This window comes from Erpetoichthys calabaricus, chromosome 6, assembly GCF_900747795.2.
Source record: "Erpetoichthys calabaricus chromosome 6, fErpCal1.3, whole genome shotgun sequence".
In the NCBI taxonomy this organism is placed as follows: Eukaryota; Metazoa; Chordata; class Cladistia; order Polypteriformes; family Polypteridae; genus Erpetoichthys; species Erpetoichthys calabaricus.
The window spans coordinates 176368586-176384678 of record NC_041399.2 but is presented as its reverse complement, the minus strand read 5'-3'; the positions used below and the strand labels follow the sequence as shown (position 1 = coordinate 176384678).

General features: G+C 36.4%; 1 protein-coding gene across 4 annotated transcripts in view; it reads left to right on the top strand.

The window, feature by feature from the left end:
* Window positions 1-16093, top strand: part of zmynd11 (zinc finger, MYND-type containing 11) — a 141021-nt gene that overhangs the window by 61525 nt on the left and 63403 nt on the right. Inside the window, exon 4 of one of the 4 annotated variants that reach the window (XM_028804131.2) lies at window positions 14184-14207. The exons of the other annotated variants lie outside the window; for them this stretch is intronic. Coding sequence (XP_028659964.1) covers window positions 14184-14207 — 24 coding nt within the window. The remainder of the gene's footprint in view (window positions 1-14183; window positions 14208-16093) is intronic. 4 annotated transcript variants of the gene reach the window in all.

Here is a 16093-nt window from a genome sequence, read left to right as displayed (position 1 = left end):
GACACCATTCAGCTATACTGTTAACCAAATGTATTCCCCTATTGGATATTTAAAAAAATCTTGAATTCATTGAAATTAATGATACAGTGGAAAGACTCGTGTCTTACCATAATTCAAGTTACACATATGTTCAGTTACTTATGTATAGTAGTCACGTTAATCAGTCTCAAATGTGTCCTCACACTTCCTCCTCAGACAAAAACGAAGCATTTTAAAATGAGGATCTAGTGCTGATGATTGTTGACAGCGGCATTGGATGAATGGAAGTTAAAAGAAAAATAACCGTCCATCATGACTAATTCCGCTAATAAGATATGTGTGGTACAGCTTATGGAGTTACTTCTCCAACATTGGCCCTCTTGCTTAGCTATTGCTAACTTTTTCCACTGTAGTAGTACAGCTAGCCATATACTTAAAAGAGAAGCAACATTTATTGGACTAGCTAACACATTAAACTTGTGATTGTTATGGTCACGTGATGGATCAGCACTTTGGAAATGCTAGAAAGGTTTTTGGAACAACAGCCAGCCGAGCCATCTCGGTAGCTCGACATAATGTATAGGTAGTGAGGTTGCTCAAGGTGTGACTGGCATGCAAGCACGCTTGTTTGCAACACATCCTTCATAGGTGCCCCATCGTTTCTAATATAGTGACATGTAATTTGTCACATAGGAGTCTGCTGCCCTGGATGTTTAGCTGTCACAAGTTAGGGCTACTCTCTCCGCTGACCTGACAGACGTGGTGATGCTTTGCTTAAGATCTTCATAAAGCCTAGGTACAATAACTTAACTTGTTTGCTTTCTGCTTGGTATGGCATACTGCAGTTCAAAAACCTGTATCATTTGTCGAAAGCCCTTGTTTTCAACAACAATGTTGGGTCTCATACCTTTACAGATAAAAACTGCTGTAGATTGTTATTTTTTGGGTTTGAGGTGAATTAAATGGAAGCTTGCAGCTACCTGCCATGTTCTGTGTAGATTGTTTAGGCTCTACTTGTTTGGATGTCGACTGAGATTACATTTATGGGTGAAATCAGGATAAATGATTTCTCAGATTTAGTATTCTGTGAGGTAGTAAAGTGCTTTTTCTATAGGAAGCCTTAACAGGCGCATTAGCCATATGTACTCGATCAGACTCCAAAAATTAAGATAAGCAAAAATCTGTATCTAGTAACTGAGCAGGATAGAGATTTACAAGATCAATCTTGAGACTTTAAGAATCGATATCAAATTGTTTAAATGACAGATAATGATTAATCAGAAAATTGATATTTTATTCCTGGTCTACTTTCCAGATAGTCCTGTCCTCTTTGGATAGGTCTCAACCGCCTGAAGAGCATGTGTCACTCAGGTCTGAACCCAGGGGCACTACACAGTTATTTACACAGTTCACCAGTTGAAAAACACTTAGCATGAGTGTAATTATCATATTGTTGATGGTGATGAACAATTGAAATGTATATTCTTCAATTAAATCAGTCTTTAGCAATGCATTCAAAGTCAACAGTCATGTTGTTTTTTTTACTTTGACACATCTGTGTCTCATATGCTGTGCTAATTTGAGAATTAATACATTGGTCTCATTTTCTTATTGCCTTCTTTTCAACTTGCCTTTAAGGAAGGCATTCAAATTTAGATTTTACTTGCTCAAGTAGTGTTTTTTTTTTTAGAAGTCATTCTTTTTTTTAGTTCCATTATGTTGATTCTGCCTTGATTTTGTGATTCACTGTATATTTACATCATGTTTTACTTATTAATTTTATAGTTGCATTTTTTAATGTTTAATTGATTATAGGTATGTGCTACCCACTGGTATACAGTGATTTTGGTGCCAACGATGTCTGAACGGTTTTATATTAAGTTTATGGTGCTGATTAAGAATATAACTTTGGTTTTGTCAGATTGGCTCTAGTTTCTGAGATATTTAATAGTTAATTAATTAATTAACGCAACACGTTTGAAAAGCATTCAGAATTGCAAGAATATTTTTATTTTACTTAACAACTAATAAGTAAACAGTCTAACATTATACAAAAAAGAAATTAAAAATATCTTAAGTGACAGAAAAAAGTTATGTATGATTTGATTAATTAATACAATATTAATTAGTTATTAATTGTTATTAATGTCAGTGCTTCAAAAAACGCTGTTTATGCGATTTCCTTTTATGTGTGTCATCAGGACAATCACGTTGGAGACTCCAACAGTAGTCTGCTATCAAGTGTATGTCCCATCTGCCTTGATATCTCTCCTCCATCACCTTCATATCCTGGTGGAACCTCTCACCTTGTTCCTCGCTGAAGTCTCCAAGGTTGTCTGGAAATATGTTTCAAATAGTGTATCTTTATGCTCATATTAACTTCCAAATTTCTGAAGTTAGCAAGCATATCTTGCACCATTTCTTCATAATTGTCTGCTCTGTGATTACCCAAGTAGTTCTTCACAACAGAGACAAAACTCTTCCAGGCTGAAGCCTCAGTGTCATTCATGCATTTGGTAAAATTGGAATCGTTCATGAGTTTACGAATCTGAGGACCATCAAAGATTCCAGCTTTTACTTTTTCCATGCTCAGTCCAAGGAATGATCTACAAATGTACTTGAAGCAATTACCCATTTTGTCCAAAGCCCTAACAAATTGCTTCATCAATCCTAGCTTAATATGAAGCGGTGGGAGAATGATTTTGTTCTTGTCCACCAAGGCTCTTCCCTTGTAGGCAGTGACACTTTTGTCCAATGATCTTGCTTTGCCCTGCTATCCCAGAGGCACATGAAGCATGGGTATTTTGTGTATCCAGATTGCTGTCCAAGCAAGAAGTTCACCATCTTCAGATCAACACAAATCAACCACTGATGTTCATGATAACGGATTTTCTGTAATACGATTTTTACATTTTCATATTCTTCAAGTTTTGTTGAGTGAGCAATGGGAAGAGACGCATAACAGTTACCATTGTGCAAGAGAACACATTTCAAGCTTCTAATGGAGCTGTCTATAAAAAGCCGCCAGTCTTCTGGTCAATATTCTGTTAGTCCCATTTGAAGTACAATTTTTGGGATATCATTGCAGTATACAAGTTCTTCCTCTTGGTTGAAATATGGGAGAAGCCTCTCTTCTCTTGTCCGATAGGCTGTAATTTTAACTTCCGCCTTTATAAGATTTTGTTCATTAAGTCTGGACGCTAAAAGTTTAGATGCTTGCTTGGAGAGATGTAAGTCTCAAATTAGGTCATTGAGTTCTTTTTGGCGTAATGGTTGAGGCGTCAGAAGAGCTTCCCTCAAATTCACTTCCACTGCTACTACCTGCCATACACTCCAATCCCTGTCTCTCTTCAGAGTCTGACAGTGGCTGGTTTGGTAGTCTGGTAAACACTAGTATGGGAACGTCATTGCCATGTGGAATAGGTTGTCTTGCTGATTCCAAATCAGGATAATCCCACTGAGCTTTCTTGTAACGATTAAAGCCTTTAATCTTTACAACACAAAAATAACAATCGTCATGGTGGTTTTTCGGTTCTCTCCATACCATTGGCACACCAAAGTTTAAACTTCGTCTTTCACCTTTTGTCCACTGTCGTAGGTGCGCCACACATGTTTTGCAAACCATATGTGGAGCCCAAGACTTATCCTGGTCTCCAAGCTGTACTCCAAAATAAGCCAGGTATACTCGATGCACAAAGTCTGTGATATTTCTTCTTTGTTTTTCAACCATGTACTCTCCACAGATGTAGCAGAATACATTAGGATTGTTGAAGTCATAATTTGATAAAGTCATAATTTTTACATGTATTTATATACTTATTAAGGTATAAACCAAGACTGGGTTGACAAACTTATACTGTAGCCGACTTCTTTCCTCTGCAAGTTCACAGTTGAATTCTGGCTTCAAAAAGTTGCTTTTATAGCATTGTAGGCCTACAGATTGAAATACAAAATAATTATATGGGATATTTCATTACCTAAGACACTGTTAAAGAGTCAAAAGACAGACCAAAAGCTATTGCATTTGTTATCACACACAAGTCGCAATTTTTTGTAGACCTGTTATAATTGATAGAATATATAAAATACAGTAATAAATGAAATTCTGTAAAATGGGTATACCCATTCATGGCTATGTGTCCAAATGAATACTTTAATATCCCCTCTAAATTAAGTCAATGCTAATGTAGAGACTTCCGTTCTAAATGTGGTAAAATGTCCAAATTCTAGAAATGACGCTACTTACAGGATTACTGTAAAGTTATTGTAGGATAGAGTTGTATTTGCCTGAGTAAATCACAACAATTAATGCTTTACACAAATAAAGGGACTATAACTTTATTCTTCTAAAAAAAATATAAATACAGTATTTGTTTACTATCATGTTTTCCCCCTTATTAGTGTGTTATTCCTCTACTGAGGAAAGCAAATCTTACACTATGTGAAATCTGATTAATAAAGGTTATATTACATAGGCATTGTACCTTAGTGGCACAATGTGAATGTCATCAGCATACAAATAAATAATAAGCTTCCAAAGAAAATAATAGTCCTAACTCTGAATCCCAAGTGACCCTGTGTCTAATTGCATACTGCAATCAGCAGTGAATTTTCATTTTAACAGCTTTGAGTGAAATGACAACTTAGATTATATAGTTAAAAAATGCAGGTTTTGTTTCAGAATTTTTTTTTTCCTTGTAAATTATGTTGAGGCCAAAGGTGAAACTGAATTACAGGATCATAATTGTTTTGGCTTTTACTTCTAGGTTCATAGAGAGCACAAAAAGAGGACATCTTGTGCTCAAATATTTAGTAATTTAAATCTGCTTAGTACATCCAAATCAGTGTCCCATCTAATTTATCTTTATATATAATCTTCATTTGGATCTTGATCTTTGTTTGTCCGCAAATTCACTGCCTTGTGTGGTGTTCCTGCTGTGTTCAGTAGAGGGCAGTAGTGATGGAGGGGGAGGATCGTTGGATGAGGCTGGAGTGTGGTGATTAAAGAGGATTGATCTAAAGGAGACTACGTGCTGTTTGTACTGGCTGAATACACAACACCTTGGTTGTTACTTTTGTTTACAAACACTGTCGATACCACCCTTTGTGTTTAGATCTGGCGTCGACACCACTCTTTGTTTTTAGATCTAGCGTTGACACCGTGCTTTGTATTTAGATCTGGTGTCGACACCTGCTTCGTTGTCGAGACTGTGGTTTTTTGTGTTTCTATCGACCGTCATTGGCAGCACTTCGTCCAAATTGAATGTTCACCCACTTCTTGGAGTCGGCAGTCAGAGTATATAAGTCGGACACACATCTGTGATTTTCCATCAGTCGGCATTTGGTGTTCAAGAAAGAAGCATTGGTTCTTCCTTACTCTTTGGATTGCCACAAAGCACCCTGCGAGATTGAAGCAAGGTTGAGAAGAGATCATGAGAGGAAACGACAGCGTCATGAAAACGAGACGGACTGTGAACGGAGAGAAGCAGAAATGCTCCACCACCACCACCACATAATTACTATTCGGACAGTGATTCCGAGTAGTCTGTTCCTATCGAATCAATGTCCAAGGGTTTTGTTTTGTAATTTTGTTTCCCTTATAAAAAATCATAATGCTGTGCGACGAAGGGCCCAGTTCACGACTGGCAGCCGCGTTTAAACAGGGTGCCCTTCAAAGACAACTTTAACACATGCAACGTAGTTGGGCGCACATGGCTAGTTTATATATATTTTTTTCAAAGCATAGTTGTGAATGATTTCACTGGTACGGCACTTCCATATATTTTACATCATACCTGTAATACTGGAGTAGTGTTAGCTTTAGTTTCTACTCATTCAAGTCAGAGAGGCCAGATCTCAAGCAGCACAGGAGAAGGTGGTTAAAATGGTGCAGGAAATTTTCTGACATCACTTCACACATCATTAACCCAAGAATTTATAAGTAAATTGCTGGGTCGAGGAGATGTTTCAACAAGTCAGATTCAGATTTCAAGTTTCACCAGACCTTTCTCAGCTCACAACTTGCCTCAGTGAAATTAAAACCTGGATGGAGCAAAACTGCTTCAAATTAAATTACAACAAAACTGAACTCTTGCAAATTGGCACTGAAACTCAAATTAAGAAAATGAGCTCCTTTTCAGTCACTCTTGATGATGATCTAATCAGACCATTTTCTAATGCAAGGAATCTTGGTGTTATTTTTGTTTTCGCTGTCTCTTATTCCACTCACATAATCCACATTAGTAAACTTTCTTACTTTCACTGTCATAACATATCCCATGTTTACTCATTCCTTTCCTTTCCTAATGCTGAGAAACTTGTCCATGCTTTTATCACATCCTGCATTGATTGTTGTAACTCCATACTGGCAGGTACCTCTTCAAATCTTATATCACAGCTCCAGTTAATTCAAAACTCTGCAGCAACAGCGAGCACATCACTCACCGCTTCACCTTCACTGGTTCCCTGTGTCTTACAGGATTGAATTTAAAATTCTATTAATAACCTATTAAGCTTTAAATGGCCTTGCAACGGACTGCATCAGTGACCTTCTCCATCACTATGCTCCTGTTTGCCCACTAAGGTCCTCTGATTCTGGCAATCTTGTAGTGCCCTACACTGACCTACACTCTGTTGGTGACAGGGCCTTCAGCTGTATGGCGCTCAGACCTTGGAATGACCCCCTGAAATTAATTAGATCAACAAACTCAATTTATTCTTTTAAAAAACAACTTAAAACTCATCTGTTTAGGAGGGTTTTTAACTTAACCTGACATTCTGACCTTTCTTTCAGTTTACCTCTCTGTCCAGATATTCAGGATAATTTTGTTTGTGTTTTATATAACACAAATTGATATTTGTTTGGGCTTTCTTTTAGCATTGAATTTAGTATTTTACTTTGGTTTATTTTTTCTCTTTATTCCGTTGAATTCTTTGTATATCCTGTACTTACCTGTTTCAGTGTCCAGTGCAGTAGGTATGTGCGTACAATGTTACATATACCCAGCTGTTCTTCCTGTGAGTCTGTGAAGCACCTTGAGCATTGGAAAGGTGCTGTATAAATACAATTTATTATTATTATTAAGAACTAATATTTTAGATCTGCATATGTGTGAACAAAGCCATGTATTGGGTCATGTATTGAAAATGTCAAGACTAGTTCATAAAGGACTCTGGACATAACATATTGAAATCTACTACTTGATTTTTTATCATAGTTGAGTTTACTTTTTAAGGATAGCTATTTGTAAATTCAACAGATGTTGAATTAATGAAGCTGCTGCCCCTGTAATTAAAGGTGAAAATGTTTGAGGGTAATTACCGCTTGATGTGGCTTTCTTCCATCCTTTACATTGTGTGTGTTTCCTTTTGTTTCATTAGCAAAATGAGAAGTGCAGTTCTCTGGTGGAAATTGTGCTTTGTACAAGATTTGGAAATAGAAAATATGAAGTAAAATATATCTTCAGATCTTGCATGAATTCATATTTGACCGGCTATTTTTTAGCTTTCATATTGTCATTTATGGCGTGTTTAGACCTCATCTTGGTGATATTTATGCCAAAAAAGAAAAAAACAAAAAACATTGTCATTCTCAAACCTGCTTAACCCAGTTCATGTTTACAGATGGTCAGAGCCTTTTTCAGTAATATTGAGCATAATGCAAGAAGCATCCCATGACAAGTAACAAGGTCATCACTGGACTTACCCACACACATGCCCATATTTAAGATGAAGCAATTGAGAATTGACTAAAGAAAAAATAATAGATAATCTCTTTCTTAGCTTGTACTGTCATTTGTGAGTGTTGTCAGCCCAGGGAATTATAAGATAAATATTCACACCTGATATGTTTTAATGTTGCAGGTCTTGTTGTAATACCTAACATTTTGTTCACAAGTAAAGAACCTTCTGCAGAAATTACATTCATCTGTAGGTACATACGTTTTACGAACCCACTGATTCTGACAGTGTTCCAGTGTACCCATGCCAATTCAAGGATCATTGCACACAAGGCAGGAAAGTAGCAACAACATTCTACAGCACACTAATGCACACACTCACCCTGAATCATTTTAGATTTGCAAGTATAGCTAACCTGTAATTATCTTTTTCATACTGTGTGCGTTTGGTAAGGCATAACATCATAATTTTATAAAAGCATCTCTAAAATAACATCTACGGAAAAATTAAAAATTAGGCATTGCACCCTAGGAACCAAGTTACCTGAACTATTCTATAACATTTTAGTAATTACCAATCTGATGCTGATATTTTTGATCATAAAACAGGTCATTACAATTGCAATTGATGAGAAGAATTCATAATTAGTTGCAGAATTACAGTATTTGAAGGTTTCTCCTTGAGTCTCATAAAATCTCATAACAGGCTTAAGTTTCAAGTTTGGTATTTTTTTGCCGTTTTAGCTCTAGACTGTCCTCAGGAAACTGTGACAAAAACACACACACACACCCATCATCGAGATATCAATGCTTTCGCTATCAGGGAACTCTAAAATGTCCACATCCGTTGAAAGCAGAGATCAAAATTTTAGACAATAGGTTATGGTGGGGGAGGACGTAAAGCAAAAAAGAAGATTTCAGTATATATCTCTGAAGTAGTAGTTGTTAATACCGTTAATAATAGTGATTGTTAATGCCAGTTGCTATTTAAGCAACTTGTTTTTTTTTTGTTTTTTTTTGCTTTTCCATGAAATACATACTTAACCTTTTACTGTACCTTGGTTCTTTTTTCCTTACTAGTCGTTTATTTGGAGGATAAAACAAGCAAATACAGGAAAACACTGCATAAATAAATTATATAAAGAAGTAACCCCCCCTCCATCAGTGCAAAACTCTGCACCACACTCTCCGTTCTCCACCCCTTCAAACTAATACATCTGTTGTATGTTGCTAGGGCAGGGGAGTCCAGCTCCAGTCCTGGGGCCTCATGCATAACGCCGTGCGTAGAACTCACACTATAACATGGTGTAAGCACAAAAACAGGAATGTGCGTACGCACAGAAAAATCCAGATGCAGGAATCTGTACGTACGCAAACTTCCACGTTCTTCCGCTACATAAATTTCGATCAGATTGAAAAGTAATGCACGTACACGCGCCTTCTGTCCCGCCCCAACTCCTCCCAGAATTACGCCTCTTTGAATATGCAAATCAATATAAATAGCCCTTAAGCTTAGCCTTCTGTGAAAAGACAATGGGAAAGCACGGGGGAAAATAGAAGAATTTCAGCAAATACCAAATGGAGGCAAAGGAAAAACGTACTATTTGTTGGTTTAAACAGTGGTATAATCAACAATATGAAGTTGATCAAGTGACATAGTGTCGGAGAAACTCGAAAGCTCAAGTTCACAAAGTCGCACAGTGCCCGAAATAAAAAAGAAATCACGTATCAAAGTCGCCATGAAAAGGCAAGTCGTAGCCCACCGTCTGAGTGTCATATGAAAGCTTATTAGGGTACAGACAAAAAAAATAGGCACACAGTGGGGAAAAAAGCACGAAATGTCAACTTTAATCTCAAAATTTCCACTTTAATCATGTAGTTTATTTTGCCATTAAAGTAGAACATCATAAACTTCATCTTAAAATCGTTTAATTTACTAGTTTCTCAAATCCCATTGTAACTAAAGTAGCACATTAAATGCTTTGTTCTGTATTTGATGTTCTATGTGCTCTGTGTGTGAATCACTACCTGCTTCTTAAACGGGCTTTCATTTTATCCGACAGGACACAGAATCCATTACATTTGTGATATTACAGCTCTCTGAATAATTAAAATACTGAGATGTATACATGATATCTTTTTCATGATGATAGGAGTTAAAGCATGTTATTAAACATGGGAACACAGTGGCGCAGTGCTTGTTCATGTCTCACGCAAGAGGCTTGCTGCGTCATGCACGACCTTCGATGAAATAATTTATTGCAGCAGTACTGTCTCTTTCAAACGTACTAACCTCCAATTCCTGTCCTTACTTTTCTTTCTCCAAATACCCAATCGCCACACAATCAGCTCTGTAATAGACGTGAAGCCATCTGTAAGCTTAGAACGCCGATTCTTCAAAACTTTTAAGGAACATTGAAATATCTTCGTAGTACATGTTTAATTTTTCTATCCGTCTATCCTTCCAGTGTCGTGTTAGCACAAGCAAGAATACAACACAATGCAGGAACAATCCATGACCTAGTTAGCACTGCGGCACCGTGTTCTCACATGTTTAACTATTAACAATACAGATTATTTAAATGAAGTTAAAGTTTTATCTGTATAATATAATCAACATATTTTGCTGCATTTCATCTTAAAAATGATATCGTCATCATATGTAAATACGCATTTTATAAAGTGGCGCAGGTTGTGCAATATTATAACTGTATCCCAAGTTTATAGTGAGCTGATTGTACTTATAAGTCCAAACAGTTCTACAAGGAGCACTTGATGGACTGATTTAGTGCGTTTATAGTTCTTGGGATGAAACTTTTTCTAAACCGCGAAGTCCGTACAGGGAAGTCTCTGAAACGTTTTGCCGTGGCTGAGTCAGCGTCTGCTTCATGCCTTATCCCGATAATTCTCTTTCCGATCAGCTGCTGCTGTGATTCTCAACTCAGATACAGTGATATAAATACTCCGAGTGGTGCAGTGAGAGAAATATGGAAAAAGATGATCTGCTGTGGCAACCCTTAACGGGAGCAGCTGAAAGAAGAAGAAGATGCATTGAAAGTAACAACGCTACAGCAGTTATGGTATTTGGAATACTATGGCTCTTCCCTGGACCATTATATTGTTGCAGGTTAATTACAATCAGATGCATTACACTAATAAACAATATGCAGTTAGTTTCAGTGTATTTATAAAGCCGCGTCAGGAATGTGGGTCTAAGAAAGAAAGGGTTACCACACAGGAACAGTAGCACTGTTTTAATGCTGGGTGCCGCCAGTCTGCAAAACCGAGCAGAGAAATTGTGTACGCCAGGGCACGAGGTACCGTGGAAAAGTGCGTGGCTTTACGCCAAGTTTAGGTTTTATACATCGCGATTTGAGCGTGGAAACGTTCGTATGCAACATTTCTGTGCGTACGCACCGTTTATACATGAGGCCCCTGGAGGGCCGCAGTGGCTGCAGATTTTCATTCTAACCATCTTCTTCATTAGTGACCAGTTTTTGCTGCTAATTAACTTCTTTTGCTTTAGTTTTAATTAACTTGACTCGGGCACCTTAGTTAGCAGCCAAACAATAATGAGACACAAAACAAGCTAACACATGAGCAGCTACCCGTGCCCATCGCACAATATCTGAAAATAAAGCAAGGTGATGGTCTTGGTAAGGTTGATCTCCGAGGTCACCAAAACATTTGATGGTGTTCTTTAGAAAAAAGAGAAAAATCAACAGTTTTGGAAATGTCTGCTGTGGCAGAATGAGAGTAGCAACAGACTGTGGAATTAAATAACTGGTTTAATTAACAGCAAGAATCGGCTTCTCATTAATAGATTGGTTGGAGTCTGAAATCCCAGTTTAGCTGGTCATCTGTTGGCTCGTTTTACATCTTATTTCTGTTTGGCTGCCATTTAATGAAGAAACAAATCAATTCAGAGGACTGAATCCTTAAAAACAGGGTTACTAAAATGAAGGGAAAAGAAGTTAATTAGCAGTGAAAACTGATTAGGAAAAGGGTTAGAATGAAACCTGCAGCCTCTGCGGCCTGCCAGGCCTGGAGTTCGACACCTGTGTGCTATGGGATCCCAACTGACAAGTGAAAGAGGCAGGCAAACTAACTGGTCCTCAGCGCCCTAGAGGTACTTTATTTATTAGCAGTGACACCCACCTGAAACCAGATTCTGAATGATTTTGACCCATTATTGCTACTTGCTAATGTTAATCAAAGATGCCCCATTAATCATTGCTTCTGTTATCTCCAATAGGGTTAAATTAAGAAATAGAGGCTTTCCAGGCTGAAGTTAATAGGAAGGCAATTGATTTCCAACAGGTTATTACAATAGATATACCAGCAAGAGAATTCAGGGAGAATAGCTTCTGTTAGAGAAGTGAGAGTGAAATAACATTAAGCAGAAGAAATGATTGAGGCAAGAGAGAGATACAGTCAATTTGTTTACATGTGCCTCACTAATCTGGTTATCCATAGAAACCTGATTTCTAAAATGCAATGTAAACCCGTGTTCCAGTTAGAGAATTCAGAAATAACCCAGTTATATGGTCATGTAAACCCATAATCAGGTTACTGCTAAGGATTTTGTAGTCTGCATGTGTCCATTGTGCTCTGTCAGCCTGCGCTTGTATTTTTTTGTACATGCTTTTAGTAGCACAAATAGAAATGTCCACAGAATACATTTTATGAGGTGAATGTTCAGGTGATCGCATTATTCCTCCTCCTGGCTGAAATAATCCTCCTCAATACTTCAGAAATCGCTAAATATATGTCAATGAACTGAGAGCACAGTTTTAAACTCGGCAACACAATCTCAGAAGCAGTGCTGTAACACATTAAAAGTAATGCAGATTACATAGTCAAATTACATTTTAAAGCAATGAGTAACCTAATGCAATACTTGTTGAAGTAAAAATATCTATGTTACTATCCTAGCAGAACTGGGTGTAAAGGAAAAAGCCTGTGTACCAGGTCCTTTGCTGGGCTCCATTACACAGCCATGCAGAAAAGTATATGCTGTGTGCATTCTGGTAACAAAAACCTATAAATAGGATATCAGTTTGACTAAACATATTTCTAAAAGAGAAAAGGATTACAGGTGTCATGTTTATTTTCGAATTGATGGCGGTGGATGATGAGGTTGTTTTTTTTGCGCAGTTTAATGACATCAAAGCAATTTAACATAGGAGACCTACTTGTCGATTTTTGCCCTAACTATGGTGGGGTTTCACCTTAATCCGGTTATGTGTGTTCATTTAAATGCACTCTGGTAATAGGAGTGGAAGACAGGAAAATAGCAACCTCTGATTAGAAAATATCTATGATGGGACACTGCTCAAACATGTGAAGAGAAGTGCCTGTTGTCTAAGATTGATACAAATGCCATAAAGGGTCTGAGGCTAAGTCAATAATAAATCATTTACATGGAGTAAATCTGTTTATGAAGTTAAATTTAATATTTTGGAGGTTAGGATTTCTAATAGAGATAGTAATGTTTTTAAAAAACAACAGACCATTTTGGGTGCATGGATTGATCTCATTGCCAGATAGATTGAAAAGGGCAAATTATGATGTGAAACATCTTGTAGAAATGCATATATGGCTGATGCGAGTTTCACAGACTGAGGTATTGAGGTGTATAATTGGAGCAAGAAGTGAGGGTGGGGGACAATTGTACTTAACCATGTATCATTGTTTGGATATATTTTCTTAAGTATTTTTTTTTTAGTTTATGCTATAAAAAAAAAAAAAGCTTTCCAATGATCAGGTAAAACAGGTCACATATTTAAGTAAATGCGGTAATTCTGGAATTTTGTTATCGTTGAGGAAAACGTAAAAAATATGCAAATTATATAATATTAAATTTTTGTTGAGAAAGAAGTCCACCCATTATCATAATCTCATCATTTCCCTAGTTAGGGATTAGAGGACCTCACGCCTTTTTCAACAACATTTCATGCAAGGGAAGGAAGAAGTTTTGAAATAGAATTTAAATCTATCAAAGGGTTGCTCATATCAGGCCGTTTAGTGTCGCCAAACAACCAACACAAGGTTTCCCAAGCTCACCAGGTCAGAAATATGACTTCTGCAGCACTGTCCTGGACAGTACTAACAAAAAATAACTTGTATGATTTTTTCATTATTAATATTTTACTTTAAGTATTTCAGCAGCATTTTATGTTTTCCTGTAGGTATATTTTAGGAAGAACATATGCATCACATACAGTATTTAGCCCATCTTTAATATTCATTTTATTAATTATCATAGAACACTTGAACCTTATATCTTTAATTTTGTGGTAGAGCAGATAGAAGTTTATGTGATTATTTAATTTCAGAGTATCATTTATCTTGCGTTATTGACATGTTGCGTGAAGCTACTTATTGAACTATTTTATTTCTGGTTTAAAAATATACGTACACACTTTTAAGTGATAAATCTCATGTGTGTTAAATGGAAAATAATATGACTGGCAGTCCAGTGAGTTTTTTAAAAAGTTTTTTTTGGATCACTTGCTATCGCAGGAGCAGTACACAGAAGGAAGGAAGGTAAGGATTATTTTTTCTAAATATTGCTTATTTTACTAACAGTAAATTAAAATGCGCCGATATGTGCTTGTTGTCTACCTTTTAACATGATTTCAGTCTTATTTGGCTGAAATGTAATATTTGAAAGATTAGAGTCTTTTTTTTTTTTTTTAATGCATTTCAATTGTGCTTAAGTTGCCATACTAGTGCCTTGATTTCTCTGTTTTTGAAATTGCTTTTCTAAAATACCTTGAGGTGTTATTTAGATTTGCAATAAAAATTTAAAAGAAATCATTTGTGCTTTTTGTGTTTTCAACAAACAATATAAAGACCCTGTTACACATTGTGGCATGTTCAGAAGTAGTTCAGCCAGCACATATACACCTTTTATTAGTAGTAGAAATAGTTATACTAATTTTAGTTTTAGTTCTAATTAAGAGCTGTTTGGGCCCTGGTGTTCTCAATTAAGCATGCTTTTCTGAAGTAAAATTTCAAATTAATTACCCCTTGGTATGTTTTTCATAAATTTTCAACTTAATTTTATGAGTTTAAAATACACCTCGGGTATACTTGTGTTCATATAAAATACATCCAAATTAATTTCAGCAGTGAGATTCATGCAGTACTTTTAATAGATAGCCATGAACCACATGTTCAGTACATATCAAAATGAAACAGTTTCCAGACTTAACAAAGATTCTGAGGCCTGCAGATAATGGTGATTTAGGGAAGCCATTGCGTAATCCTGTGTGCACTGTTTTTTGCTTAGAAAGAAATTGTCATGAAGCAGATTTGTAGAATACCTGGGAAAGAAAATAAGTGCTAGGGGAGAGTTTATGCAGTTAATATTAACATAAACATTATTGAACTTTTTTTACCCAGTATGCCAATTTTAAAGAAATAGTTATCCATCCATCCATTTTCCAACCCGCTGAATCCGAACACAGGGTCACGGGGGTCTGCTGGAGCCAATCCCAGCCAACACAGGGCACAAGGCAGGAACCAATCCCGGACAGGGTGCCAGCCCACCGCAGAGAAATAGTTATATATTACCAAATGGTAAATATGTTATCTGATTTCACTTATTAAAACAGGTTTCTTGCCGAAATAATAACAATCAAAAGGTTCAGACAATAGATCTTTAATGAGCAAATTTCAAGTTCAAGCACTTTATTGTCATTGTGTAACACAAGAGAATTACTTTTGTAATAACCCCAAAGGTGCATTTAAAATCCAAAAGGCAAATAGTTCAAATAGATAACAATACACTAAATAAATACAAAAACTGAAAACAGAATAATCATACAAAATGTATTCAAAATATTTGTAATATGTCATATACAGTGTTAAATACTCAAGTAACCAGGATGGATTATTATTGTATAAATGTACAACATAGACTATTAATGCACAAAATAGTAAACAGTATACTACACATTATGAACATAGCTTACTGTACATGTTCAATGAAAAATTATCTCAGATTGAGGAAATGTCAGAGTTCAACAAGTTTATAGCAGCTGGGAAAGAGCCAGTTTTCAGTCTATTTGTACTTTTACAATTTGATCTCAAGCACCTGCCAATCTCACTGTCTTCCACATCTGAGGTGGGGGAGAGAAAAAAAAAACAACAGTTTATTGACTAAGTCTGATATTAAGGCTTTTCACAAGATAAATAGAAGGTGGGGGATGATGGAGAAATTCTCAGGCTCTGACTGGGATATTAATTTTTTTAACTGAATAAATGAATATATATTAATTTTACAGCATGTTGCTATATCCCATTTATTTGGCTTTCCTAGTGAGTTAGATCAAACATTTGCACTCTAATGTGTAGAAAAGTTAATCTATTTCCTGTGTTCTTAAAGCCCCACAATTGAGCATATTCATTTGCAGCCCTACTAGTCA